Genomic DNA, 25,036 nt, shown 5'->3' on the forward strand with positions numbered 1-25,036 from the left:
ATGTTAACGCAGATGTTTGTTTGCATTAGGGATGTCAAGATGGGCCGGTTTTATGATTACCTATCAAGGTAGGTTAGGTAGGTGGGTTTACTGCCAAAATCTCTGCGAGGTGCGGCGCAGGTTGCATCAGGTCGTGTGGCGTGGGGTTGTGTGTCTGTGGACTCGCGAGTAAAGAGGGTGGCCGAAGGCTTTGTTCAAGCTGTAATATGCAATATTGTATGTCTATTTAGAATAGGGTGTAGACTTGAGCCAAACCTCGACTTGGGAACTTTTATTTACACCGTTCCTACTAAATTCTGATTGCCCTGATTTGTTCATCGGTCTGTGTTCATTTATTTTTCAAAATGGTATAAATATTGAAGCAATGGGTCGAGGAAGAGTCAATGTTCCCCCTTTTTTCTATCCATTGCAAAAATGCATATCCTGACATTTCACCACAAATAATCTGTAAATGTCAATATCAATATTACAATGAATTGAGAGAATAGTTCAGATTTGTACAATTTGTGTGTTCTTTCATATTCTACATCTACCTCTACTTTAATCAATTCTTTTTTTAGGACATGATATATATTGTTTTCTTTAGCGTTGTAATTGCCGTTTGGTCATTAATGATATGCGGCTTGGTCTAGATTCTCTAGAAACTATTTCCTGATGGCTCCAGTTTTAGTGACGAAGGCTTTGACTGATGTGTCTGAATGCTGTTGGACTTCAGGTGTTTATCACCATGGAGACGGTTACTCTGAGTCTATGCATGCAGTCATTTTATTCAAATGTTCAATTTTAGAGAATATATTCTAACTTCTCCTCCAACTCACCTCCTACCTGTGGAGCATAAGAACTTCTCCTTCTCCTCCAACTCACCTCCTACCTGTGGAGCATAAGAACTTCTCCTTCTCCTCTAACTCACCTCCTACCTGTGGAGCGTAAGAACTTCTCCTTCTCCTCCAACTCACCTCCTACCTGTGGAGCGTAAGAACTTCTCCTCCTCCTCTAACTCACCTCCTACCTGTGGAGCGTAAGAACTTCTCCTTCTCCTCTAACTCACCTCCTACCTGTGGAGCGTAAGAACTTCTCCTTCTCCTCTAACTCACCTCCTACCTGTGGAGCGTAAGAACTTCTCCTTCTCCTCCAACTCACCTCCTACCTGTGGAGCGTAAGAACTTCTCCTCCTCCTCTAACTCACCTCCTACCTGTGGAGCGTAAGAACTTCTCCTTCTCCTCTAACTCACCTCCTACCTGTGGAGCGTAAGAACTTCTCCTTCTCCTCTAACTCTCCTCCTACCTGTGGAGCGTAAGAACTTCTCCTTCTCCTCTAACTCACCTCCTACCTGTGGAGCGTAAGAACTTCTCCTTCTCCTCTAACTCTCCTCCTACCTGTGGAGCGTAAGAACTTCTCCTTCTCTTCCAACTCTTCCTTCCTCCTCCATTCCTCTTTCCTCTCCTCCGTTGTAAACAACTTGAATCCTGCTCCTCAGCTTCTAGCCTTGCTTCCTTTCCTCCTGGTCTCCTGGACACACATCAACCTTTTCTCAGTCCTGAACTCTTCATTCCCTCTTCTCTTGCTGCTGATGCACCCGTCTTCGTCCTCTTCATCGTCTTTGTCTTCGTCCTTCAGTAATCTAATTTCCGGCAGCGTCCCGTGGGTTAACGACGCTGCTGGCGTTCGGCGTTAGCGCGGGTCTCTTGGGACCGGCACGAGAGAGTAGCTGGCAATGCTACGTTAGCTCCTGCTAACCGCTCTGCCCACGAGGCTGCATGGATGCGCTGATCGCGTTTGGATATTTTCACAAGTGTCTTTCTGTCTGACTAAAGGTGTTTTTTTGTTTCCTGGGTACTGTAGTACTGGGACTCGGTACCGGAGGCTGTCGGGGGGGGGGTGTCTCTTGTCCTGCTCTACGCACTGCCCAGGGTGCGCTGTGTGTTTTCAGACATCCTGTGGCTGTTCTCCCCTCACCAGTGCCTTCACGTTGTACTAAAAGTAGATGCTGCAAGCGAAGCCCAAAGAGCAAATGGATGCACTGCTAATCAAAAGTAAACGGAAATGCAGCATGAAGGGGGGGCGGGGCTTAGAGGCTGGTGGCCACTGGATGTTGTGAAAGCCTTCATTACCGACGGGGGTTTTTCCTGATAAGATCTCAATGCAAAGAATGCCGCTGCATCCAGAGGTCGGCACACAGCGCTGCAGTGTGAGCGCTAGTGCGTTTGCTCGTTTGCGTGCTCGTGGTGGGTTTGTGTGCTGCTTTGCATCGGGCGCATTGTGGACCGCGGGCCTGAGAAGCTAGACGTTATATCAGTCACTGCAGCGCTGTCAGTCGGGGTCGGACGTGGAGCACTTCTGCAGTACTCGCAACATCGGTGTTTAGATTTATGAAAGACTGAAACTCCACTGAGTTACCGTCTGTTCGTAAAGAAATACGTCGATGGGTCAGGTGTGTCTCCGTTCGGCTGCTTCTGCACGGCGCGGCACCGTGAGAGGAGTGTTTGAAATGAAAAGCCACTTAGTGTTGAAACGATTGCAGCGCTCGGTTGTTAATCACAATATTGATCATTTATAGGGTCGTAGTCAAGACCACACCAACCGAGACCGAGACATTATCGAGACGGAGACGAGACCGAGACATTATCGAGACGGAGACGACACCGAGACATTATCGAGACGGAGACGACACCGAGACATTATCGAGACGACACCGAGACATTATCGAGACGGAGACGAGACCGAGACATTATGGATTCGGAGACGAGACCGAGACATTATGGATTCGGAGACGAGACCGAGACATTATCGAGACGGAGACGAGACCGGGACCGAGACGAGACCGAGACATTATCGAGACGGAGACGAGACCGGGACATTATCGAGACGGAGACGAGACGGAGGCATTATCGAGACGGAGACGACACCGGGACATTATCGAGACATTATGGATTCGGAGACGAGACCGAGACATTATCGAGACGGAGACGAGACCGGGACATTATCGAGACCGAGACGAGACCGAGACATTATCGAGACGGAGACGAGACCAGGACATTATCGAGACGGAGACGAGACGGAGACATTATCGAGACGGAGACGACACCGGGACATTATCGAGACGGAGACGACACCGAGACATTATCGAGACGACACCGAGACATTATCGAGACGGAGACGAGACCGAGACATTATGGATTCGGAGACGAGACCGAGACATTATGGATTCGGAGACGAGACCGAGACATTATCGAGACGGAGACGAGACCGGGACATTATCGAGACCGAGACGAGACCGAGACATTATCGAGACGGAGACGAGACCGGGACATTATCGAGACGGAGACGAGACGGAGACATTATCGAGACGGAGACGACACCGGGACGTTATCGAGACGGAGACGAGACCGAGACATTATGGATTCGGAGACGAGACCGAGACATTATGGATTCGGAGACGAGACCGAGACATTATCGAGACGGAGACGAGACCGGGACATTATCGAGACCGAGACGAGACCGAGACATTATCGAGACGGAGACGAGACCAGGACATTATCGAGACGGAGACGAGACGGAGACATTATCGAGACGGAGACGACACCGGGACATTATCGAGACGGAGACGACACCGGGACATTATCGAGACGGAGACGAGACCGAGACGTTATCGAGACGGAGACGACACCGAGACGTTATCGAGACGGAGACGACACCGAGACGTTATCGAGACGGAGACGACACCGAGACATTTGGAGGTTGAGCAACGATAAATTTTATTTTACAAATACAATTTTAAAGAAAGACAGGAATAACGGCTAAATTAAATAAAGTGAGGGGGGGGGCATGACATTTCCTTTCAGCAAGGTAAAAAGTCTGAGCTTAACACTAAGAAAGAAAAAAAAAAACTCACAAAGGTGCGGACCTTCGGTCTCATTTCTGGTTCGGCGTTATGGTAAGGCGGGACGGACGGCTGGACGGACGGCGGGACGGACGGTCCTGCCTGGCTCGAGAGGTGATGTTAAACACATTTACTGGTGAGTGTAGGGCTGCACGAAAAAGCCAATATATCCATATCTTTAGGCTTTATCGCGATATGGCTACGATATATATCTCTATATTCTGATTTCTCCTTTGAGTCACTAAATAAATGTTCCACTCGACCCTTTGATGCGTAAGGACAATGAACACCCGGGTACTAACGATCTTTCGCTCTCTTCACACGCATGCGTGCGGTCAGCGTTTCCGGACAGGCAGGGGAGTGCTGGCCCGGTAAAAACGACGAGCGATGGGTGAATGCATTCGTGCCCTTTTTAATGTCTCAGTTGGCATTTAGTGGCTCTTTAGCGCCACCAAGACATCAATTCTACATGTTTATGCAGCCTTGCTGACTCCTGCATTATCCCGGAAGCAGCAAAAGTACACAAGTAAATATCTGACTCAACTTCTTTGCTCCATTGTCTCGTTGAGGTTCTTTGTGTGGAACCCTTTGTGGGTGTCTATTATTATCTTTTGTTTGCGTTCTGCGTTCTGCCCGTCCCCGTGTCTGCGTTCTTCCCGTCCCCGTGTCTGCGTCCCCGTGTCTGCGTTCTTCCCGTCCCCGTGTCTGCGTCCCCGTGTCTGCGTTCCCGTGTCTGCGTTCTTCCCGTCCCCGTGTCTGCGTTCTTCCCGTCCCCGTGTCTGCGTTCTTCCCGTCCCCATGTCTGCGTTCTGCCCGTCCCCGTGTCTGCGTCCCCGTTTCTGCGTCTGCGTCCCCGTGTCTGCGTTCTGCCCGTCCCCGTGTCTGCGTTCTTCCCGTCCCCGTGTCTGCGCCCCCGTGTCTGCGTCCCCGTTCTACAGCATTTTCCCTGCATGGAGTGTATTTTCGGTGGTATTGTTCCGACGGAAATGTTTCGGTATGTTAATCACTTTGAACGAACTGCTTCATGGAGCAGGAGATGGACATCGACAGACGTCGGCGCTGCGTCCACGATACTGTCGTCATGGTGACGAGGAAGCTGAGCCGTAAGGTGAAGCTCCATTTACAGGCCGGTGTCCGTTCCTACCCTCACCTGTCGTACGCTTTGGGTAGAGACCTGAAGAACAGGGTCCCTCCGGGTGAGACGGTCCCTCAGAGCGCCGAGCGTCTCCGCTCCCCCCAGGCTGCTGCCCCCCCCCCCCCGACCTGGATAAGCGCTTTGAAGATCGATGGATGATTCAAAGCATTTTTATTCGGTCCTGAGATTATTCCAGTCATTGTGTGTGTGTGTGTGTGTGTGTGTGTGTGTGTGTGTGTGTGTGTGTGTGTGTGTGTGTGTGTGTGTGTGTGTGTGTGTGTGTGTGTGTGTGTGTGTGTGTGTGTGTGTGTGTGTGTGTGTGTGTGTGTGTGTGTGTGTGTGTGTGTGTGTGTGTGTGTGTGTGTGTGTGTGTGTGTGTGTGTGTGTGTGTGTGTGTGTGTGTGTGTGTGTGTGTGTGTGTGTGTGTGTGTGTGTGTGTGTGTGTGTGTGTGTGTGTGTGTGTGTGTGTGTGTGTGTGTGTGTGTGTGTGTGTGTGTGTGTGTGTGTGTGTGTGTGTGTGTGTGTGTGTGTGTGTGTGTGTGTGTGTGTGTGTGTGTGTGTGTGTGTGTGTGTGTGTGTGTGTGTGTGTGTGTGTGTGTGTGTGTGTGTGTGTGTGTGTGTGTGTGTGTGTGTGTGTGTGTGTGTGTGTGTGTGTGTGTGTGTGTGTGTGTGTGTGTGTGTGTGTGTGTGTGTGTGTGTGTGTGTGTGTGTGTGTGTGTGTGTGTGTGTGTGTGTGTGTGTCAAAGAAGAAGAGCAGAGTGGATAAAGTTTACATTTTGTGGTAATGTTCTGGCAAAAATTGGCCAAAATGTTTTATTGTGTGCTAAAAACATCCCTCACGGTTACCATGGTAGCGAGCGTGCTCGCTATGAACGTACTTTTTCTTCCGGGTTTAGAGCGTTTCTGACTGAGCTGTTTGAGACAGAAATGAGGGACGCTGTCCTGCAGCATCTGTTTGAGACAGAAATGAGGGACGCTGTCCTGCAGCATCTGTTTGAGACAGAAATGAGGGACGCTGTCCTGCAGCATCTGTTTGAGACAGAAATGAGGGACGCTGTCCTGCAGCATCTGTTTGAGACAGAAATGAGGGACGCTGTCCTGCAGCATGTTGGAGACAGAAATGAGGGACGCTGTCCTGCAGCATCTGGTTGCTCTTTTGACTAAAGGCTGTCTCAGATATTTTATAACTGTCTAGGTGCTGCGTTAACAGAAAGGGTAGAATGTGGGACCGTTCAGGTCCTTGGTCTCGGGCCGTTGGGTACAGACCAGAGTAGATTTGCAGCAGCTGCACTGAAAGGATTGCTGGAAGGTTGCCACTTGGAATACTAATAGAAGTGAAGTAAAGCTGATGTCCTGCTGCTCTCCACAGGAAGTCAAACATACATGGGGCATGTAGTATATCATGTAGTACATGTAGTATACAGTAGTCCCTCATTTTCCGCGGGGGTTACGTTATAAAAATAACCCACAATAAGTGAAATCCGCAATGTAGTGATCTTTATTTTTTTACAATTATTATACATGTACTTAAATGTTTTAAGGCTGTAAAACCCCTCACCACACACTTTATACACGTTTAACAGTCAGGCATTAATCTAAATAGATTGTTTCAGTATTATAGAAGGAAACCAAAGATCAAAACCTTTTCAGAACTAAACATTTGTTTGAGGAATATAAATATATAGTACGTACAGTAAACGTTTTCCTGTTAATAATGTTAAGGCGTGCAGGTCGAGGAAAGAGCCGCTTGGAGTGCAGAAGAACAAATATTCTACTCGTGCTGTCTTTAGCCTCTCATGCTGCTTTATTGGATAGCTTAGCACAGCGGAACGGCAGCGGCTACATGTAGCAACAGGAAGAAACAAAACCCAAAAGGGACGTGACGTTTATGCTCCTACAAAATAAAAGCCTCTTTTTACACAGAGAATAAGAGCGCTATTAAACAAACGCTTAACAAATAAACATGATAGCTTTTAGAAATAACGAATTTAATTTTAATGATCAACCTACGAGGTTGAACACATGAGAAGTTATTAATAGCAACTCGCGCGTATTTCACAGTTCCTCCGACCGCGCCCCTTCGTCTTGCGCCGTTTCAAGGCGCGTTCAAGTGCAAAAGAAAATCTGAAATCGCACTAAAAAACTCTGCGAAGCAGCGAAGTCGTAGAAAATGAACCGCATTATATCGAGGGACGACTGTATCATGTTGTGTGGAGGGAAGGAACGGTTGAAAGACGTGCACAAAGCAGCACCACACTGTACCAAACGGTGCTGAAAAAAGACCCCATCTAGCCATTTTGGAGATTGTGGACAGTTTATTTTGATGATTATCCACCTATAAAGGCTGATGACAGTACTTTGGGAGATGTTTCTTTTATCATTGGCCACTCTGTGGAAATGCAGAGTAATTTGAAGATTTAAGTTGAAAGAAGTTTTTATTAAGCACTGACTTCATTACGAGTGGAGCATGTTTATAAAAATGAAATGGGAAATCTTGCGAGTAGCACATCTCCCTTTGCTTTTAGGGCATCCTACGATAGTTAACTGTACGTCTGTACTTTATCTTCTACATCTTTTTTTGATAGCTTTTATTAATCCACAAATGGAGAAATTAAGATTCAACGGACTCACCAGTAGGAGTTTTCCTCGTGTGCCCTTTCCTTGCGTTCTCTGCATCATGCTTAGTGTGATGGTGTCCTCTCATCACATTGTTGGTGTGTTTGGGGGGGTTTCTAGCACCATGCGTCGTGTTTGGAATGCATGTTATAACAGTCTCTCTGGTAGTTGTGATATCCAAGTATTGTAATCTTTTTAGCACAACGTTGCACCGTAGACATCAACTCAAATTTCACTCGTGGAAAACGTGCACACCAAAGTCCACCCCCCTCTATCAAAAGCATATTGCTTTAGTTTGATGGTTGTTTAAGGCGCCTGCCTCGTTCGTCATCGTCATTATCATGAGAAGTCACCGCTCTAACTTTTGCACCATGTCCCTGTGAAAATGGATGTCGAAGCGCTTCTCACTGCTTTCTTTGCTTTCTCGCTGGGTGTAAGGTGAGCACCCGTACTGAGGAGTTTCAATGGAATGAAAATGTTACTGTAACTTGAACCGGCTATCAGAAGTCCGTAAGAGTCCTGATAGGATCTGAGAAATACCTCTCCATTCCCCTGATGTCCTTTTGCGATTCCAGGACACAAGTACTTTTGTACTGATGTCCTTTTGCGATTCCAGGACACAAGTACTTTTGCCGGTACAGCCCACAATAGTTTTTTCCTGGACTAATGGAAATGGTGTACAGTATTACATTAAGAGGTGGACTTTCATGTCCGGTGTCAGAACCTTATGAACCTGTTCAAGGGCAGGCCCCTATCCAAATCGCTCTACCGAGCTAGTTGCTGTCCTTCAACATAGTATTTTCGTCGGGAGCCTCGCGGAGTGATGCGTACCGGTGCTGTCCTTCAACATAGTATTACGGTCAGGAGCCTCGCGGAGTGATACGTACCGGTGCTGTCCTTCAACATAGTATTATGGTCAGGAGCCTCGTGGAGTGATGCGTACCGGTGCTGTCCTTCAACATAGTATTATAGTCAGGAGCCTCGCGGAGTGATGCGTACCGGTGCTGTCCTTCACCATAGTATTATAGTCAGGAGCCTCGCGGAGTGATACGTACCGGTGCTGTCCTTCAACATAGTATTATAGTCAGGAGCCTCGCGGAGTGATGCGTACCGGTGCTGTCCTTCAACATAGTATTACGGTCAGGAGCCTCGCGGAGTGATACGTACCGGTGCTGTCCTTCAACATAGTATTACGGTCAGGAGCCTCGCGGAGTGATACGTACCGGTGCTGTCCTTCAACATAGTATTATGGTCAGGAGCCTCGCGGAGTGATACGTACCGGTGCTGTCCTTCAACATAGTATTACGGTCAGGAGCCTCGTGGAGTGATACGTACCGGTGCTGTCCTTCGACATAGTATTATAGTCAGGAGCCTCGCGGAGTGATACGTACCGGTGCTGTCCTTCAACATAGTATTATAGTCAGGAGCCTCGCGGAGTGATGCGTACCGGTGCTGTCCTTCAACATAGTATTATAGTCAGGAGCCTCGCGGAGTGATACGTACCGGTGCTGTCCTTCAACATAGTATTACGGTCAGGAGCCTCGCGGAGTGATACGTACCGGTGCTGTCCTTCAACATAGTATTATATTCAGGAGCCTCGTGGAGTGATGCGTACCGGTGCTGTCCTTCAACATAGTATTATAGTTGGGAGCCTCGCGGAGTGATGCGTACCGGTGCTGTCCTTCACCATAGTATTACGGTCAGGAGCCTCGCGGAGTGATACGTACCGGTGCTGTCCTTCACCATAGTATTACGGTCAGGAGCCTCGCGGAGTGATACGTACCGGTGCTGTCCTTCAACATAGTATTACGGTCAGGAGCCTCGTGGAGTGATACGTACCGGTGCTGTCCTTCAACATAGTATTATAGTCAGGAGCCTTGCGGAGTGATGCGTACCGGTGCTGTCCTTCACCATAGTATTATAGTCGGGAGCCTCGCGGAGTGATACGTACCGGTGCTGTCCTTCAACATAGTATTATATTCAGGAGCCTCGTGGAGTGATGCGTACCGGTGCTGTCCTTCAACATAGTATTATAGTTGGGAGCCTCGCGGAGTGATGCGTACCGGTGCTGTCCTTCAACATAGTATTACGGTCAGGAGCCTCGTGGAGTGATACGTACCGGTGCTGTCCTTCAACATAGTATTATAGTCAGGAGCCTCGCGGAGTGATACGTACCGGTGCTGTCCTTCAACATAGTATTACGGTCAGGAGCCTCGCGGAGTGATACGTACCGGTGCTGTCCTTCAACATAGTATTACGGTCAGGAGCCTCGCGGAGTGATACGTACCGGTGCTGTCCTTCAACATAGTATTACGGTCAGGAGCCTCGCGGAGTGATACGTACCGGTGCTGTCCTTCACCATAGTATTACGGTCAGGAACCTCGCGGAGTGATACGTACCTGTGCTGTCCTTCAACATAGTATTATGGTCGGGAGCCTCGCGGAGTGATACGTATTAGCTGCGCTTCAACATAGTATTATGGCGTGCTGACGAATCGGAGTTCCAACTCGAGGCTGCCGGTCCCGCAGCAGAACACGGGAATAGAGCAGCGGCAAGAGAATCCAGCATTAATGAATCAATGGAGGAAGAGGAGGAAGCAAGAAGAAGACCTGCAGCAACTCGGCTCCTGAGATCTGCGACTCCGTGCGCGCCGATCTCACCGATACGGTCTAAACCGAAGTGAAGCAAACTAACTAGCAAACTAGCTTATCATCATCACCCCCGGTGGATTAACCAAAGAACTCCAACCGTTCACCGTTAAACTGCGAGCTGCGTGGGAGCGTTGGACGACAGAAGAACACACGTTCACCAAGACAGGGAGGCGACGCCGGGCGAGCTTCATCTTGAGAATAAGTTGAATAAAGTTTGACTTATCTGACTGTTTCGTTTCGCTTTATGCGCCTTATGATATGCGCCTTATGTATGAAAAAAGAACCGTTCATTGATGTTGCGTCTTATCAGGTCCAAAAAATACGGTAGCTGCTGGTGGTGTAATCGTTATTACAAGTTGTGGGGCGGCAAAACTAACGCAGCTAACTAAGCGCCGTCGCTTCACGGCACGAATCTGAGTATTTTGTTATTCACGGGGGAATTCTGTAATTCAGAAGTCATTAATATTAAGAACAATAGCATGTTACAATGGTGCATCGTATAGTTTAATTGCCACGGGAAGAAAAGCCCTTCTATGCCGTCCAGTGTTTGAGGGGGCTGGTCTCGGTCTTGTTTCCTAGCTTTAGCACTCGTGACTGGGTGGTTTGTGTTCTTCGCTCCTCACCTTACCCTCCCAACTACTCAGCTTGTGCTAAACGAGCCTAAACGAAGATCCTTACAAGATCGGCAAGTCCGTGTGGAGTAATGATCGCGACATGTTCCCTGATGCTTCCTGCCCGGACTTAGTAAATGAATCTATTAACCCAGCACATTTTGCACATTTTGCACATTTTGCTCTTTGAAGGACTTTCGGACTCTTGACAGCTACGATCGTTTTGTTTTAGACGGGTCCGTGGCGTTTGGGCTTCTCTGCGCAAACCCAGCTCTGCTCTCACAATCCAAGCTACTTTTCGAACAAATAAATAAATTTTCATATGTATTGTGCACTTCATTTATTACGATATTACATTGATATCTAGCAAATGTTGTGTAATATAACTTGTCTGAGATGATCCGAGAAAACACGAAGCATTTTGTCTTCAGAGAGCTGTGTTTTTATCTGTCTCAGCTCTTACGGTGTTTCTGGAGAGTCGCGTAAAGACATGTTGACTACCATGCTAAATGCTGAGCATAATTAAAGGCTTCAGAAAACCAGTAAGCTTCATCATCGTGTGGCCGGGGTTTAGCTACGGTCGTAGCACGGCACATCAGATCTCCTTCGCCATTCACTCCTCTGTTCTGCTGCTTCCTCTTGCTAAGAAATAACCTCAGGAACGTGATGAAAGCAAATTTTTTCTTCCCCACGTGATTGTGTGCTTTATAGAAGCACATAAAGTCGGCTTTATCACTGAATGAACGATCAATGACACGGAGTGAGTGAACACAGCCTACAAGTATGGCCGCCTGTAATGCATTGTGGTCATTTTAGAGAAGGACGAACCCCCCTGTACAGCGGATTCACAGTTCTTGAACATAATTCGTTCCATAATACTAAAACTGAAACTATATTTCCTATAAGAAGTAATGAAAACTAGATTAATCCGTTCCTGTGTACCAGGTACAAAAATAAAAGCATAACAAAAGTTAATTTAACACAACTTCTATCATTTACATACCGTTTTGGTCGCGGTGTCAGGAGGGATTGGGAGGTTATTCCTTTGAAAGGGAGACCGCTCCATAAAATGAGTGGGTAAACTGTCCTGGGGTTTTTCCTTTCTCTGTCTTCTTAACTCATTCAGTACAAGCCTTTGAAGATTTTTCCATACCGTATTGTGCAGCAATATCCGAAACACGGAAGCCATTTTCATATTTGCCCATAATTTAATTCAACAGTTCTCAATACTTTCCTCTTTCCTTTGCCAGGCCTGCGTCCTCCTGCTGCCTTTGTTTGGATACATGGCTAAGAACTCATAAGAATAAAATAAATAAAAAAACACAAAGCCAAACATTTGCAGTCTTTCTCCGACCGCAGATTGTCTGAAACTGATCCTTAAATCGTTGGTTTGCCTCGGCTCCACTGGTGGTCGCGTGTCTTCGGTTTGCTTCTGCTCCAATCCGCTCCGAGAAACAGTTCCGCTGCATGTATATGTCTGCGACCCGGCAGCGGACGAAGCGGCTCGGAAGATGAATGAATAAATGAATGTGTGTATGTATATGTGTCTATGAAATGTGAACGTGTGTGTGTATATATATATATATATTCTGTGGGTCTTGAAATATAGGGCAAAAAACGCTGGTACTGAGCGTATGGCAGAGCTATCAACGGCTGGTACTGAATGAGTTAATGATGTAGCTCTGCAGGGGTACAAGTTGGTTAGATAGCATTGATGGAGTCGCAGTGTCATGATGCTGTTGATGAAACAGTTACGCTTGCTAGCACCGGACTGATTGTGAAGCTGTCCTCAGTGTGAGAAGCTTTTCACCAAGTTGACAAATGAGTTTGGACAGACCACCATTGTGAACGAAAGAGCCGATTACGGCCGCACAATGCCGTCTCCAATTGAGGAGGCGGGGCAGGCAGTGCCTATTGTCCTGCAGATTAAACCTGGCCAGAGTGGCAGCGATGCTGCCTTCCAGCATCACGCGCACACCCATACGCACCAGTGACGTGCAGACAGGGGAGGCAGGTGTGGCCGTGCTTTGCCTGCTATCATGCAAAGAAAAAGTTAATCCATTCATCTTCCACTGCTCATCCGGGGCCAGGTCTCAGCAGGGATTTCCGGAATTCCCTGTCCCCAGACACCTTCTCCAGCTCTTCCCGGGGGGATCCCGGCTAGCCAAGAGACACGTCCACAGATATCAGCAACAGTAAAAGTAGAAAAATGGGACAGTGCAAGTTACCAGTTGTAAAGTGTTCATGAGTCCGAGACAGAATTATTAATCGTTCACGAATCTGAGACAGAATTATTAATCGTTCACGAATCTGAGACAGAATTATTAATCGTTCACAAATCCGAGACAGAATTATTAATCGTTCACGAATCCGAGACAGAATTATTAATCGTTCACGAATCCGAGACAGAATTATTAATTGTTCACGAATCCGACTGACCCTCCTTTGTTTTATCATCTCCGTCTCTTTTACTCCGTTAAATATTTATCCGCGCTGTCTCTTAAAGATTTGTTTACAACTGCTCTTCTTCTGCTAATACTCCCTGTGCGCACTCTGACAATAGGGCGCTACTGCCAACTACTGGAGTGGATGTGCAATTACACTTTAATCTCGTAAGGCAAAAAAAGCATTTTCTCCGGTCACAGGCGCCTCCCCTGACATCGCACCGCGCCCCCCACCATTTGAGAACCACTGCGCTAGTGTAACAGTGATCCAGAGTGGTGTTCTCTTTGGTGTGGCATTTTATGAACGGCCTGTATTTGGGTAGTTCCTGGCTCAGATTTCCCTTAGTCACCAATAACAAGAGAATCAGGGAAAGTCTGCTCCACACCGAGAATCTTTTCCGTGAGCGCGTGTTCAGCCTCGTGCACGTCTGCGGCTGACGGAATGTACACGGCTGCCAGGATGAACAAAGTGAGCTCACGTGGGGAGTAGAATGGTTTATAGTTTATGAGGAAGTATTCCAGAGCAGGAGAACAGTGTTGAGCAATCAGTCACGTCGGTGCACCAGCCGTTAACTCATTGAGTGCCAGCATGTTCAGAACAGGCATCCCCCAGAGTGCCAGCAGTTTTCTCTCATTTTGCCCTATTTTGCAAGACCCACAGAATATTGTGGGTCTTGACTATGTAAATTGGAAACCTATTAAATGAAAGATTAATGTCTCTTCTTTCCTCAGAAACAAAAACCGTGTTCTTGCTTTTTCTTATTATTGGCCGTTGAAGAGAGGCAGAATTCACCAAAACCACTAGCATTCAACAAAAACCTGAGAAAAAGAGCTTTTAGTGCAGAGACGTTTCAAACTGATGGCTAACTAGCAACACTGAGAAAGAGCTTTTGATGTTGTAATAACACGTATTTACAAACTAAACATCAACGTTATCTAGACCAGCGCTCCCCAACCTTTTTTCTGCCACGGACGGGTTTCATGGCGGGCAATTGTTTTGCGGACCGGGGGGGTAATTAAATAAAAAAAGGGGAATCTAATCTTATCAATAAACTCTATATTATGCACTTGCAATAACTATTAAGCAAGTATTACACCAATATCTACTCACCATAAGTTGTGGTCTCAATAATTTCCATCCTTCATGTTCACATTTTTTTCTTTCATAAATTCCACATTCTTGTGGTTCTTGTCGGGATGACTGTTACCTTGCTAACAGTCATCCCGGGTTCTTGTTTTTTAATCCAGGGTTCTGGTCTCTGTGCCGAAGCGGGTTTGAACCCTACATTACCTCATTAACAAAGCCAGGCAGCTGTAGATAAACCATGTTTTAAGTCTGATGTATAGAACACAACTCAAAATAAAACACCTTTTAGACGCTAATAATCGATACAACGGAATTGGTATAAATTAGTTATTATTTCTGTGCGGCCCGGTAACAAATGCCCCACGGACCGGTGGTTGGGGACCACTGTTCTAGACGGCAACCGCGCTTCTGAAGAATCCGGGTCGGGCTCACTATTCGTGGTTTCAGTCACGTGATGTTTTTTGTTGTGGGCGCCATCTTGAGGACCAACCAAGGGACATGCGGCTACGCTGTGAGAGATGTTCTGTCGAAAATAACTCGCCTAACTGCCCTAGAAAACCAATGGTATCTACGAACAATTGACACTTTAGGTTTCGATCTGTGTCTTCTCTCTATTCAATCGCTGACTCCACTCCAGTCTGCCAAACACCTGCCGGATTGAACGTTTAGTGGACCACCTGGTCCGCAATCCCCCTCCATCCACCGGCGAAGCCCTCAAAGCATGTACAAGTACAACTACTTCACAGTAGTTCAGGATGGGCTAAAGATGCTGAACTTCATCATGTGGAGGCTAAAAACATCTTCTTTGGGCGGCTGCGGCTCAGTTGGCAGAGTGGGTCGTCCAGTGATCAGTAAATCGGTGGTTCGAATTCCAGCTCTGGCTGTCCACATGTTGAAGTCCTTGAGCAAGACACTGAACCCCAAACTGCTACCAGTGGGTCTGGCAGCACCTTGCATGGCAGCAGTCACCACTGGAGGGTGAATGTGTGTGTGTGAATGGGTGAATGCGAGGCCTCATGTAAAGCTTTGAGCACCGCTAAGGTGGAAAAAGCGCTTTATAAGAGCAGAACATTTACCGTTTACCATTCGTGGTCGCAGCAAAGATAAGCAACAGTCCAACGCACCGGATGCATCTGTGTGATGAAAGTACGGCAGTTCAGCGTTCTCGTTGCTACTCTAGAAAGTGACAGCATATCATGTCACCATTCAACGTTCATTTTTCCTCGAGTTTCTTGTAGCGGTTCGTTATATTTTGGCATTGCTCTGGTGTCAGGCAGGAGAGCAGACTTGTCACTTTTCTCTTCTGCAGTGGTAGAATGAGACACAAATAACACGTGTACATAGTTTACGAAAAGCCAACGTTATTGATGACCTGATTTAATTTCTCCCGTGTTGATTAGTGCCGCACTAATGCTAATGTTATGCTAGCTAATGCTAGAGCAGACATGGGCAAACCCAGGCCCGGGGGCCATATGCGGCCCGTTGGTCTTTTTAATCCGGCCCGCCAAACTTGTCCAAATTATATAATTAAATATAATTGTATTATAATTGAACCTCATTCATTTGACCTTTTCCCTGTAATGCTACCTGTAAAAGGCCAAATCCTTTAATGCATTCGCTTTCATGTGTCATTTATATTAACTCCCATCTGTTCTTGGTCCGGCCCCTCTGTCAAATTTTAGAACCTATTGTGGCCAGCGAGTCAAGTTTGCCCACCCCTGTGCTAGAGTGTTCTGTGGTAATCCAGCGGTACCTCTTGATAGCAGCATCCATCGCTCTCGACATTCAGTATTTTTGGGGACATTATAAAATGTTAAGCCTGTTTTTCAGACTTAGTTGTCGCATGCCACGGCACATTAAACAGACACCATCTTAAAACTCGGTCCTCAAGATGGCGCTGTGAACACTGTGACGTCACATGAAACTCATGAATATCCGAACCCGTCAATTGAACCGTCACTTCAATTGGATTTTGACAGACTTGCCGCTCGGCCCGGGTTCAACATCGGGTGTCGGTCCTCTTCGGTAGCCCTAGACTCTTCAGCTCCGTGATTTCACCGTGATCATCATCATCTTCGTTTTGAATAATTGAAAGTTACTTTCTTCTTAATACTCTCCAGTGTTAGCTGCTACTGCGCCGCCATTATCCCTCCCCTTCTCTGCATACTTCCTGTTTCATTACATTGTAATGCATGGGGATCACCCACCCAAAAACGGCACCACTGCCCCCAACAGGGCTGTAGGTCCTCATTGCAGTACAGGAGAGGTCCCCCCGTGAAAAAACTTTTGACATGAATGGCACTCAATGAGCTAATGTAGAAACAGAGTCCACCTCCTTTGATTTTGCCGGAGAGTGCTGAATCCCGATCCTTGCGAAGGAGCCGGAAACCCTCCGGCTGTAGCTCGCTGTCCGAGATCTGTCCCCAAAGCCAAGCCCCCGTAAAGCACAAAACACAAGAGGATGAAAAGTCCTCGTTCTTCATCAGCAGCGCCAGATCGTCCATCTTGTTGCTGAGGGAGCGGACAGTAGAGAGAAATATTCCGGGTAAGGGCGTGCGTGATCCACGTCTGCGAAGGCGCACGAGTCCTCCAGCGTGTGTCCATCTTCTCTGGCGATGGACTAATTCCGCAGCAGAAATAAAAAAAACTGTCAAAATGACCTAAAGTTTATTAGCTCTTCACGAGCACGCGGATGCACAATTAACATAAAAAACAAAACAAAACAGGGCGCGATAGCACCAGCGTGAACGTAGGAGGCGCCCCAGAAGCAGAGATGGAACGCAGACTAACCGGTAAATCGAGAGCTCCTCCTTCACCACGACAGACTGATGCAACCACCGTATCCGCCTGTCCGTCTCACGCCAATCTCACGCTCCATCCTTCCCTCACAACTCCCCGAGAACTTCCCACCGACCTGGAGAAGACAAATCACCTTTTTCCAGTCGAGGACCATGGCCTCGGATTTGGAGGTGCTGATCCGCGTCCCGCTCGCTTCACACTCGGTTGCTGGATGTCCAGGCTCGAAGACTGTCCAGAACTTTCTAGGTTACCTTGCTAACAGTCAGACAAACAAACCGACGCAGGTGAAAACATAACCTCCTTGGCAGAGGTAATCACAGGCTGTTCACATTTATCTTGTAATACTGAGAGGAGACCTGCGGTGGGACAGCAGCCAGCTGTGCATCACCTGTGCAATCACTAGCTAACTATGCTACATGCTATGCAGTGAGACCGTTTTGCTGTCTCTCTGTATGTCGCTGTTTGCCATTGCTTCCCGGACCCGGAGAAGCGATGGAGATGGATGAACATATGAACTAAATTAGCATAGCTCGGCTGGTATAATGCAGTGTGTGTGTGGGCGGGGGAGGCTGTCTGAGCTACCAGACTAGTATGAACTAGCTACGGACGTTTTCGTGCCTCAATATCCCAGAGATTCTTGTCGGCCTCAGAGTAGGTTACAGCGAGCAACTCGGTTGCAGCAGCGCATGAACTTCATCTCGAAGTAAAGTCCAGATTATATTGTTTTTCTCATTAAATGTGATTTTCTTTTGTGGGCTACGGTTTGTGTAAAGAATGCTGATATGAGACTTTTAATATAACTCGATAATGAATGCTCTGTCGTGTCGTAGTTGGTAAATGTGATTGTGATGAAGTCAATGCCTCACCAGCCGTGCACATCACTGATACGCGCACACACACAGACACAGACACAGACACAGACACACACACACACACACAGACATCCAACGTCTATTCTGTCAGTCATGGATTGTTTCTTAAGCATTTTGTATAGCTCCTGGTCACTGTGTCTCCATTTATTTCATTTACCCACAGAAATACTAACTATACAGAAGTTACAGGACTGTTCTGGGTTTCAGTGGTAATTAATTAGTTTTTCTGTAAGTGAGGAAACGTGATTAAAAAGTCAAATTTACAAGCCGGTAGACGACACGAAGAAGAGGAGGTCGTTATTTTGGTCATAATCGGCAACCTCTAAATTCAGTTTTCAATAAGTCGCCACCATCTTGTCCAATGTGAGCTTTCTGCCTGTTTCTGCTTCTTTTCTCATGGCTGACTGTTTGCACAATAAAACATGCAGACCAGGTTTTCTTGGAAGGTGCCTTGATTTGCTGTGATTTAGCACCATATAATTATAGTGCTAGCGCTACACATGAGGGGGCAAACATGGTAATGCTGAAATAGGAAATGAAGAGACGCCAAACCAAAAATCCCAAATAGGAAAACGGTTGCCTTAGTCTTTGAAGAGTTAATATAAAGCCTTAATTCTGCAGTGGGCTCTAATGAAAACGCGAATCTTGATCTGACTGTCGGCCGTTTGAAACGAAACCCAAGAGTCTGGCTTTGTTGGAGAACCGTTGGAGTTGGGTTCAGGGGATGTGAGTGACTGAAGGAATTGCACTAACGAGTCGTAAATTAGGGAGCATGCTAACGATGCTAACGAAGCTGCTGGAGAGACGAAAACGTCCTGAGACTCGGCTGTCAGCCGATGACTGCCCTTGTTGCCCTGCTGGACGCAGCCTGATGCCCTTGTTGCCCTGCTGGACGCAGCCGGATGCCCTTGTTGCCCTGCTGGACGCAGCCGGATGCCCTTGTTGCCCTGCTGGACGCAGCCGGATGCCCTTGTTGCCCTGCTGGACGCAGCCTGATGCCCTAATGGTGGTGCCTAAATCCATGTCCCTGAGCTTCATGGATCAACCCCGGTGTCTCAGCAGCTGCGTGCAGCTTGGAAGTTGTGCTACGCACACATTTTGTTGTGGCGCATGTTGGCCTGGTTTCAGATGCAGAGACTGACCCTTCACCTTTAAAGGCACTGCTTGACTCAAGGCTTCTATTAATGGCGAGGTCACGGTGCGTTTGGATTGGCAGGCTGCCCCGTCTCAGGTCCCGGGGAATGGAAGCCAAAGCCGTGGAAAAGTCAATAGTTACTCAGGCAGCTGCAGCGATCGCATTCTGCTCCAGGTTCTTAGCTCCGACCCGTCTCGCTGCTACCTGCACGGTCTGTCCACAGGGATCCGGTCTGGGGCTGCATTCCAGACTGTTCTCTCAAATTAGTGTCTACCCCAAAGTCATTTTGGGGGGTTGCAGCCGTTCTGATGTTCCCTTCATTGGGGGGCAACATTTTTTCGACCGCTGTTGAGATCCTGCCAGCTGCTCCAAAACCGCTGTCCCGATGTTTGCACGTTTAGCCTCCTGCGCTTTGAGGGACGGCAGGTTCGTAAATGGGTGGAGGGGCGTGGCCTCGGGCATACAACGCCATGCATACATTTATGTGTGGAGACGGGAGGAGAGCTACAGCTTTTATGAGTATGGAAGCCTTCTGCTACAGCAAACTAGTGTTTGAATGTCACAGAAAGCTGTGTGCGGCTCGGTGGCGCAGTGGTAAGCGCTGTTGCCTCACAGCGAGATGGTCGCGGGTTCGTCTCCGGCTTGTGGCCATTCTGTGAGGAGTTTGCATGTTCTCCCCGTGTCTGCGTGGGTTCTCCCCGGGTTCTCTCCGTGTCTGCGTGGGTTCTCTCCGGGTTCTCTCTGGGTTCTCCCCGTGTCTGCGTGGGTTCTCCCCGCGTCTGCGTGGGTTCTCTCTGGGTTCTCCCCGTGTCTGCGTGGGTTCTCTCTGGGTTCTCCCCGTGTCTGCGTGGGTTCTCTCCGGGTTCTCTCTGGGTTCTCCCCGCGTCTGCGTGGGGTTCTCTCTGGGTTCTCCCCGTGTCTGCGTGGGTTCTCTCCGGGTTCTCCGGCTTCCTCCCTCCACATGCAGCCTAGGCTGATTGGTGACGCTAAATTGTCCGTAGGTGTGAGTGTGTGTGTGGCTGATTTGCGATGGCCTGGCGGCTTGTCCAGGGTGTCCCCCGCCTCTCGCCCATTGACTGCTGGGATTGGCTCCAGCTTGGCCCGCGACCCGATGACGGATTAAGCGGATTGAGTATGATAATGAGCAGCCGGTGTTCCTCCTGGCACTAACACCAGTCCATCTCCTGTCTCCGCAGATGCAGCAGCTCTTCTACGAGAACTACGAACCAAATAAGAAGGGCTACATACGAGATCTTCACAACAGCAAGATCCATCGGGCCATCACGCTACACCCAAACAAAAACCCCCCCTACCAGTACCGCCTGCATAGCTACATGCTGAGCCGCAAGATTGCAGACCTGCGGCACCGAACCATTCAGCTCCACCGGGAGATCGTCCTAATGGGACGCTACGGAGATGCTGAACCCAGCCGAGAAGACCTCCAACTTGGTATGCCGCCCTCGTTTATGCGGTTCCATCCGCAGCAGAGGGAGGATGTACTGGAGTGGGAGTTTCTCACGGGGAAGTACCTGTTCTCAGCGTCTGATGGTCAGCCTCCCCGCCGTGGGCTTGAATTCTCCCAGAGGCAAGCCTTGGACGACATCACCATGCAAGTGATGGAGATGATCAATGCTAATGCTAAAACGCGGGGGCGGGTCATTGACTTCAAAGAAATCCAGTATGGCTACCGGAGGGTCAACCCCCTGTACGGGGCGGAGTATGTGCTTGACCTGCTGCTGCTGTACAAGAAGCACAAAGGAAAAACCATGAGTGTCCCTGTGAGGCGGCACGCCTACCTGCAGCAGACCTTCAGCCAGATCCAGTTCAGAGAGGAGGAGGACATGGATGCCAAGGCTCTGGCCGGCCGCATCAACAAGGAGTCGGACTCGCTCTCTTTCCTGTCCAACTCGCTCAAGATGTTGGTGCCCTTCAAGCTGGCCCACTCTGGCCTGGCGCAGAGGGAGCCCAGAGAGGAGAGGGTTAACGTCTTGGTGCCGCTGTCTGGACGTTACGACATCTTCGTGCGCTTCATGCTCAACTTTGAACGAGTTTGTCTGATTCCCAATCAGAACACCAAGCTGGTTGTCCTGCTGTTCAGCTCCGACAACAACACGGAGCGGGTCCAGCAGGTGGAGCTGATGAGGGAGTACCAGGGCAAGTACCCGCGGGCTGAGATGGAGATAACGCCAGTAACCGGGTCCTTCTCCCGGGCTCTGGCTCTGGAGTTGGGCTCTTTGCACTTCTCCAATGATTCGCTGCTCTTCTACTGTGACGTGGATCTGCTCTTCACCAGCGCCTTCCTCAAGCGATGCCGGAGCAACACGGCCCCGGGAGAGCAATCTTACTTTCCCATTATCTTCAGCCAGTATGATCCAAAGGTGGTGTACGCTGGGAAAGTCCCGAGCAACAACAATTACGTCTTCACATCCAAGACGGGCCTGTGGAGGAACTACGGCTACGGGATCGTCTGCGTCTACAAGGGCGACTTGGTCCGAGCCGGAGGCTTCGATACCGCCATACAGGGGTGGGGGTTGGAGGACGTGGATCTTTTCAACAAATTTGTCCGATCAGGGATTAAGTTGTTCAGAAGCACAGACACGGGGATTGTCCACGTCCACCACCCTGTCATATGTGATCCCAACCTGGAGGCCAAACGATACAAGATGTGCCTGGGTTCTAAAGCCTCGTCCCACGGCTCCACCCAGCAGCTGGCCGAGCTGTGGCTGGAGAAGAACGACCAAGGCTTCAGGAGCCTGGCCAGCAACAACGGCTCGGATAGGACAGCGTGAGACCCGCCCGGAACCCGTCCGGAACCCAAGACACGCACTTCCTCCTGTTACTGGTGTTTTCACTGCCTAATTTATTTTTTACTGAAATGAAAGACACGGATATATTTTGTCTTTTCTTTTTTACAGCAGCATGATAAACAGTTCGTAGATGGGCTGCAGCAGCGGAGTAAACGTGCTGTTGAGCTCAGGGGCGTCATTGGTCTGCACAGTGAGGAGGCGGGGCTTGTCGTGCGTACCTCGGTGAAGCACGCTGCAGAATACAGACGCTTAACATTCTGATTGTGAACTCATTCCAAAGGCGTCGATCACAACGATTGTTGCGTTCGGGTTCTCTTCCGTTTGATTTTAGGTTTCATTATTAAACTGCTCCTCGTTTTCTGGGAACGTGACTGCTGGATCTTTAGAATGTGCCGTCTTAATTTATTGAACATGCAGGCTCCATTTTCAATGTGTATTTGGTAGTTTGTGTACCCGTCGGATTGATTTCATGTTTCTTTTGTCGTCGTCACCAAAGAGGTTTGCAGTCTGCTTTGGGGCGCACGTTGCCTGTGTGTGTGCGCGTGCGTGTGTGGGAGGTGTTTTACAGGTACAGACGACTGGACTGTAATGACGAATCGACACTTGAGCTCCGTCCAGCCGGGCCTTGGTGACGGGGGACCTGGGGAACCGGTCTGGCCTTGCTCTGATTGGCCCGCTCTCTCTCCCTTTATAAATAGCGACTTCCTGTTGAGATTTGGTGTGTGGCTGGTCCCGGTCAGCAGAGGAGTGGATTTCATCGGGCCGACGTCTCGTCCTGTGTTGCAGGCTTTTAACCCTTCGTCTCCCGTCGTCTGCTGCAGCACTCCCTGGTTCAGCGCCGCCTCCATTGCAGCATGAATGACTAATTTAAGACTGATGTAACAGGATGAGTCTTTTTTATGTACTTTTCAGCTTTGTCTAAACGGGCAAGGTTTTTTTTCTATTTAAAGAGAAATAAAATGTGGGGAAATAATCAGCTGTTGTTATTTTTGTCGGTTATCACTCGTTCATTTCCGTTTCGGTGATATTTAAGTGATTTATACAGTCAAACATGTTATTTCACGTATATTGACAGGAGACATAGAAGCTGGGGCTGACGTGCCGCAGAAATTAGTTTGATTTTCATTTAAGAATACGCTGTGATTTATATTTTCACATATATTTCAACTTCTGGGTTTTTTCTCTTTTCAGCTTTTTACAAAGTCGACCGAATCAACAAATAATGTTGGTCGTGTTTGTTGGTCAGTGTTGATGCTCGCGATGGGCGGGTCAGCGCGGGCATCAATCAAATAATAAATAACGGAAACTAGATTAAGCCGTTCCTACGTAGCAGATAAATGTCTATTTACATGCCTACAGTTATATTATAACATGTAACTACGTGTATCTAAACAACAGAAAACACAAACGTGTAAATAGTATGAAAAACAAAAGGAATGTCATCCGGCATAAAAATGTGCAAACATTTAAGATGTATAAGCGTAAAGAAGAGAGACATCCCAGATCGGTGGAGGCCCCGGGGTTACTGAGGAGGAAGACGAGGAGGAAGAAGAGGAGGAAGACGAGTGGATCAACAGAAAGAGAAGAAGGAATGAAGAGTTCAGGACTGAGAAGAGACTCTGAATGTTGGAACGATGACGGGTAGGAGGTGAGTTAGAGGAGAAGGAGAAGTTCTTACGCTCCACAGGTAGGAGGTGAGTTAGAGGAGAAGGAGAAGTTCTGGACTGACTCAGATGAAGTTGTTCACTAGGGCTGCACGATGTGGCCTAAAACGAATATCTCGATATTCTAAATTCAACTCTTTAATGCTTAAAATGAAATAAAATGGCTGTCCTCACCACTGTCTCTAAGCCGTCCATCATGGCTGTCCTCACCACTGTCTCTAAGCCGTCCATCATGGCTGTCCTCACCACTGTCTCTAAGCCGTCCATCATGGCTGTCCTCACCACTGTCTCTGAGCCGTCCATCATGGCTGTCCTCACCACTGTCTCTAAGCCGTCCATCATGGCTGTCCTCACCACTGTCTCTAAGCCGTCCATCATGGCTGTCCTCACCACTGTCTCTAAGCCGTCCATCATGGCTGTCCTCACCACTGTCTCTGAGCCGTCCATCATGGCTGTCCTCACCACTGTCTCTAAGCCGTCCATCATGGCTGTCCTCACCACTGTCTCTAAGCCGTCCATCATGGCTGTCCTCACCACTGTCTCTGAGCCGTCCATCATGGCTGTCCTCACCACTGTCTCTAATCCGTCCATCATGGCTGTCCTCACCACTGTCTCTAAGCCATCCATCATGGCTGTCCTCACCACTGTCTCTGAGCCGTCCATCATGGCTGTCCTCACCACTGTCTGAGCCGTCCATCATGGCTGTCCTCACCACTGTCTGAGCCGTCCATCATGGCTGTCCTCACCACTGTCTCTGAGCCGTCCATCATGGCTGTCCTCACCACTGTCTGAGCCGTCCATCATGGCTGTCCTCACCACTGTCTCTGAGCCATCCATCATGTCTTTCCTCACCACTGTCTCTGAGCCGTCCATCATGGCTGTCCTCACCACTGTCTCTGAGCCGTCCATCATGGCTGTCCTCACCACTGTCTCTAATCCGTCCATCATGGCTGTCCTCACCACTGTCTCTAAGCCATCCATCATGGCTGTCCTCACCACTGTCTCTGAGCCGTCCATCATGGCTGTCCTCACCGCTGTCTGAGCCGTCCATCATGGCTGTCCTCACCACTGTCTGAGCCGTCCATCATGGCTGTCCTCACCACTGTCTCTGAGCCGTCCATCATGGCTGTCCTCACCACTGTCTGAGCCGTCCATCATGTCTGTCCTCACCACTGTCTCTAAGCCGTCCATCATGGCTGTCCTCACCACTGTCTCTAAGCCGTCCATCATGGCTGTCCTCACCACTGTCTCTAAGCCGTCCATCATGGCTGTCCTCACCACTGTCTCTGAGCCGTCCATCATGGCTGTCCTCACCACTGTCTCTAAGCCGTCCA

General features: G+C 48.6%; 1 protein-coding gene across 1 annotated transcript in view; it reads left to right on the forward strand.

Annotated features, from left to right (window-relative positions):
• chsy1 (chondroitin sulfate synthase 1) overlaps positions 1–23,005 on the forward strand; it is a 29,742-nt gene extending 6,737 nt beyond the window's left edge. Inside the window, exon 3 of the mRNA XM_068739370.1 lies at positions 20,428–23,005. Within this exon, the coding sequence (XP_068595471.1) occupies positions 20,428–22,020 (1,593 nt within the window). The 3' untranslated portion in view covers positions 22,021–23,005. The remainder of the gene's footprint in view (positions 1–20,427) is intronic.
• The last annotated feature ends 2,031 nt before the right edge of the window (positions 23,006–25,036 follow it).

Source organism: Brachionichthys hirsutus, chromosome 1 (genome assembly GCF_040956055.1).
Source record: "Brachionichthys hirsutus isolate HB-005 chromosome 1, CSIRO-AGI_Bhir_v1, whole genome shotgun sequence".
NCBI lineage: Eukaryota > Metazoa > Chordata > Actinopteri > Lophiiformes > Brachionichthyidae > Brachionichthys > Brachionichthys hirsutus.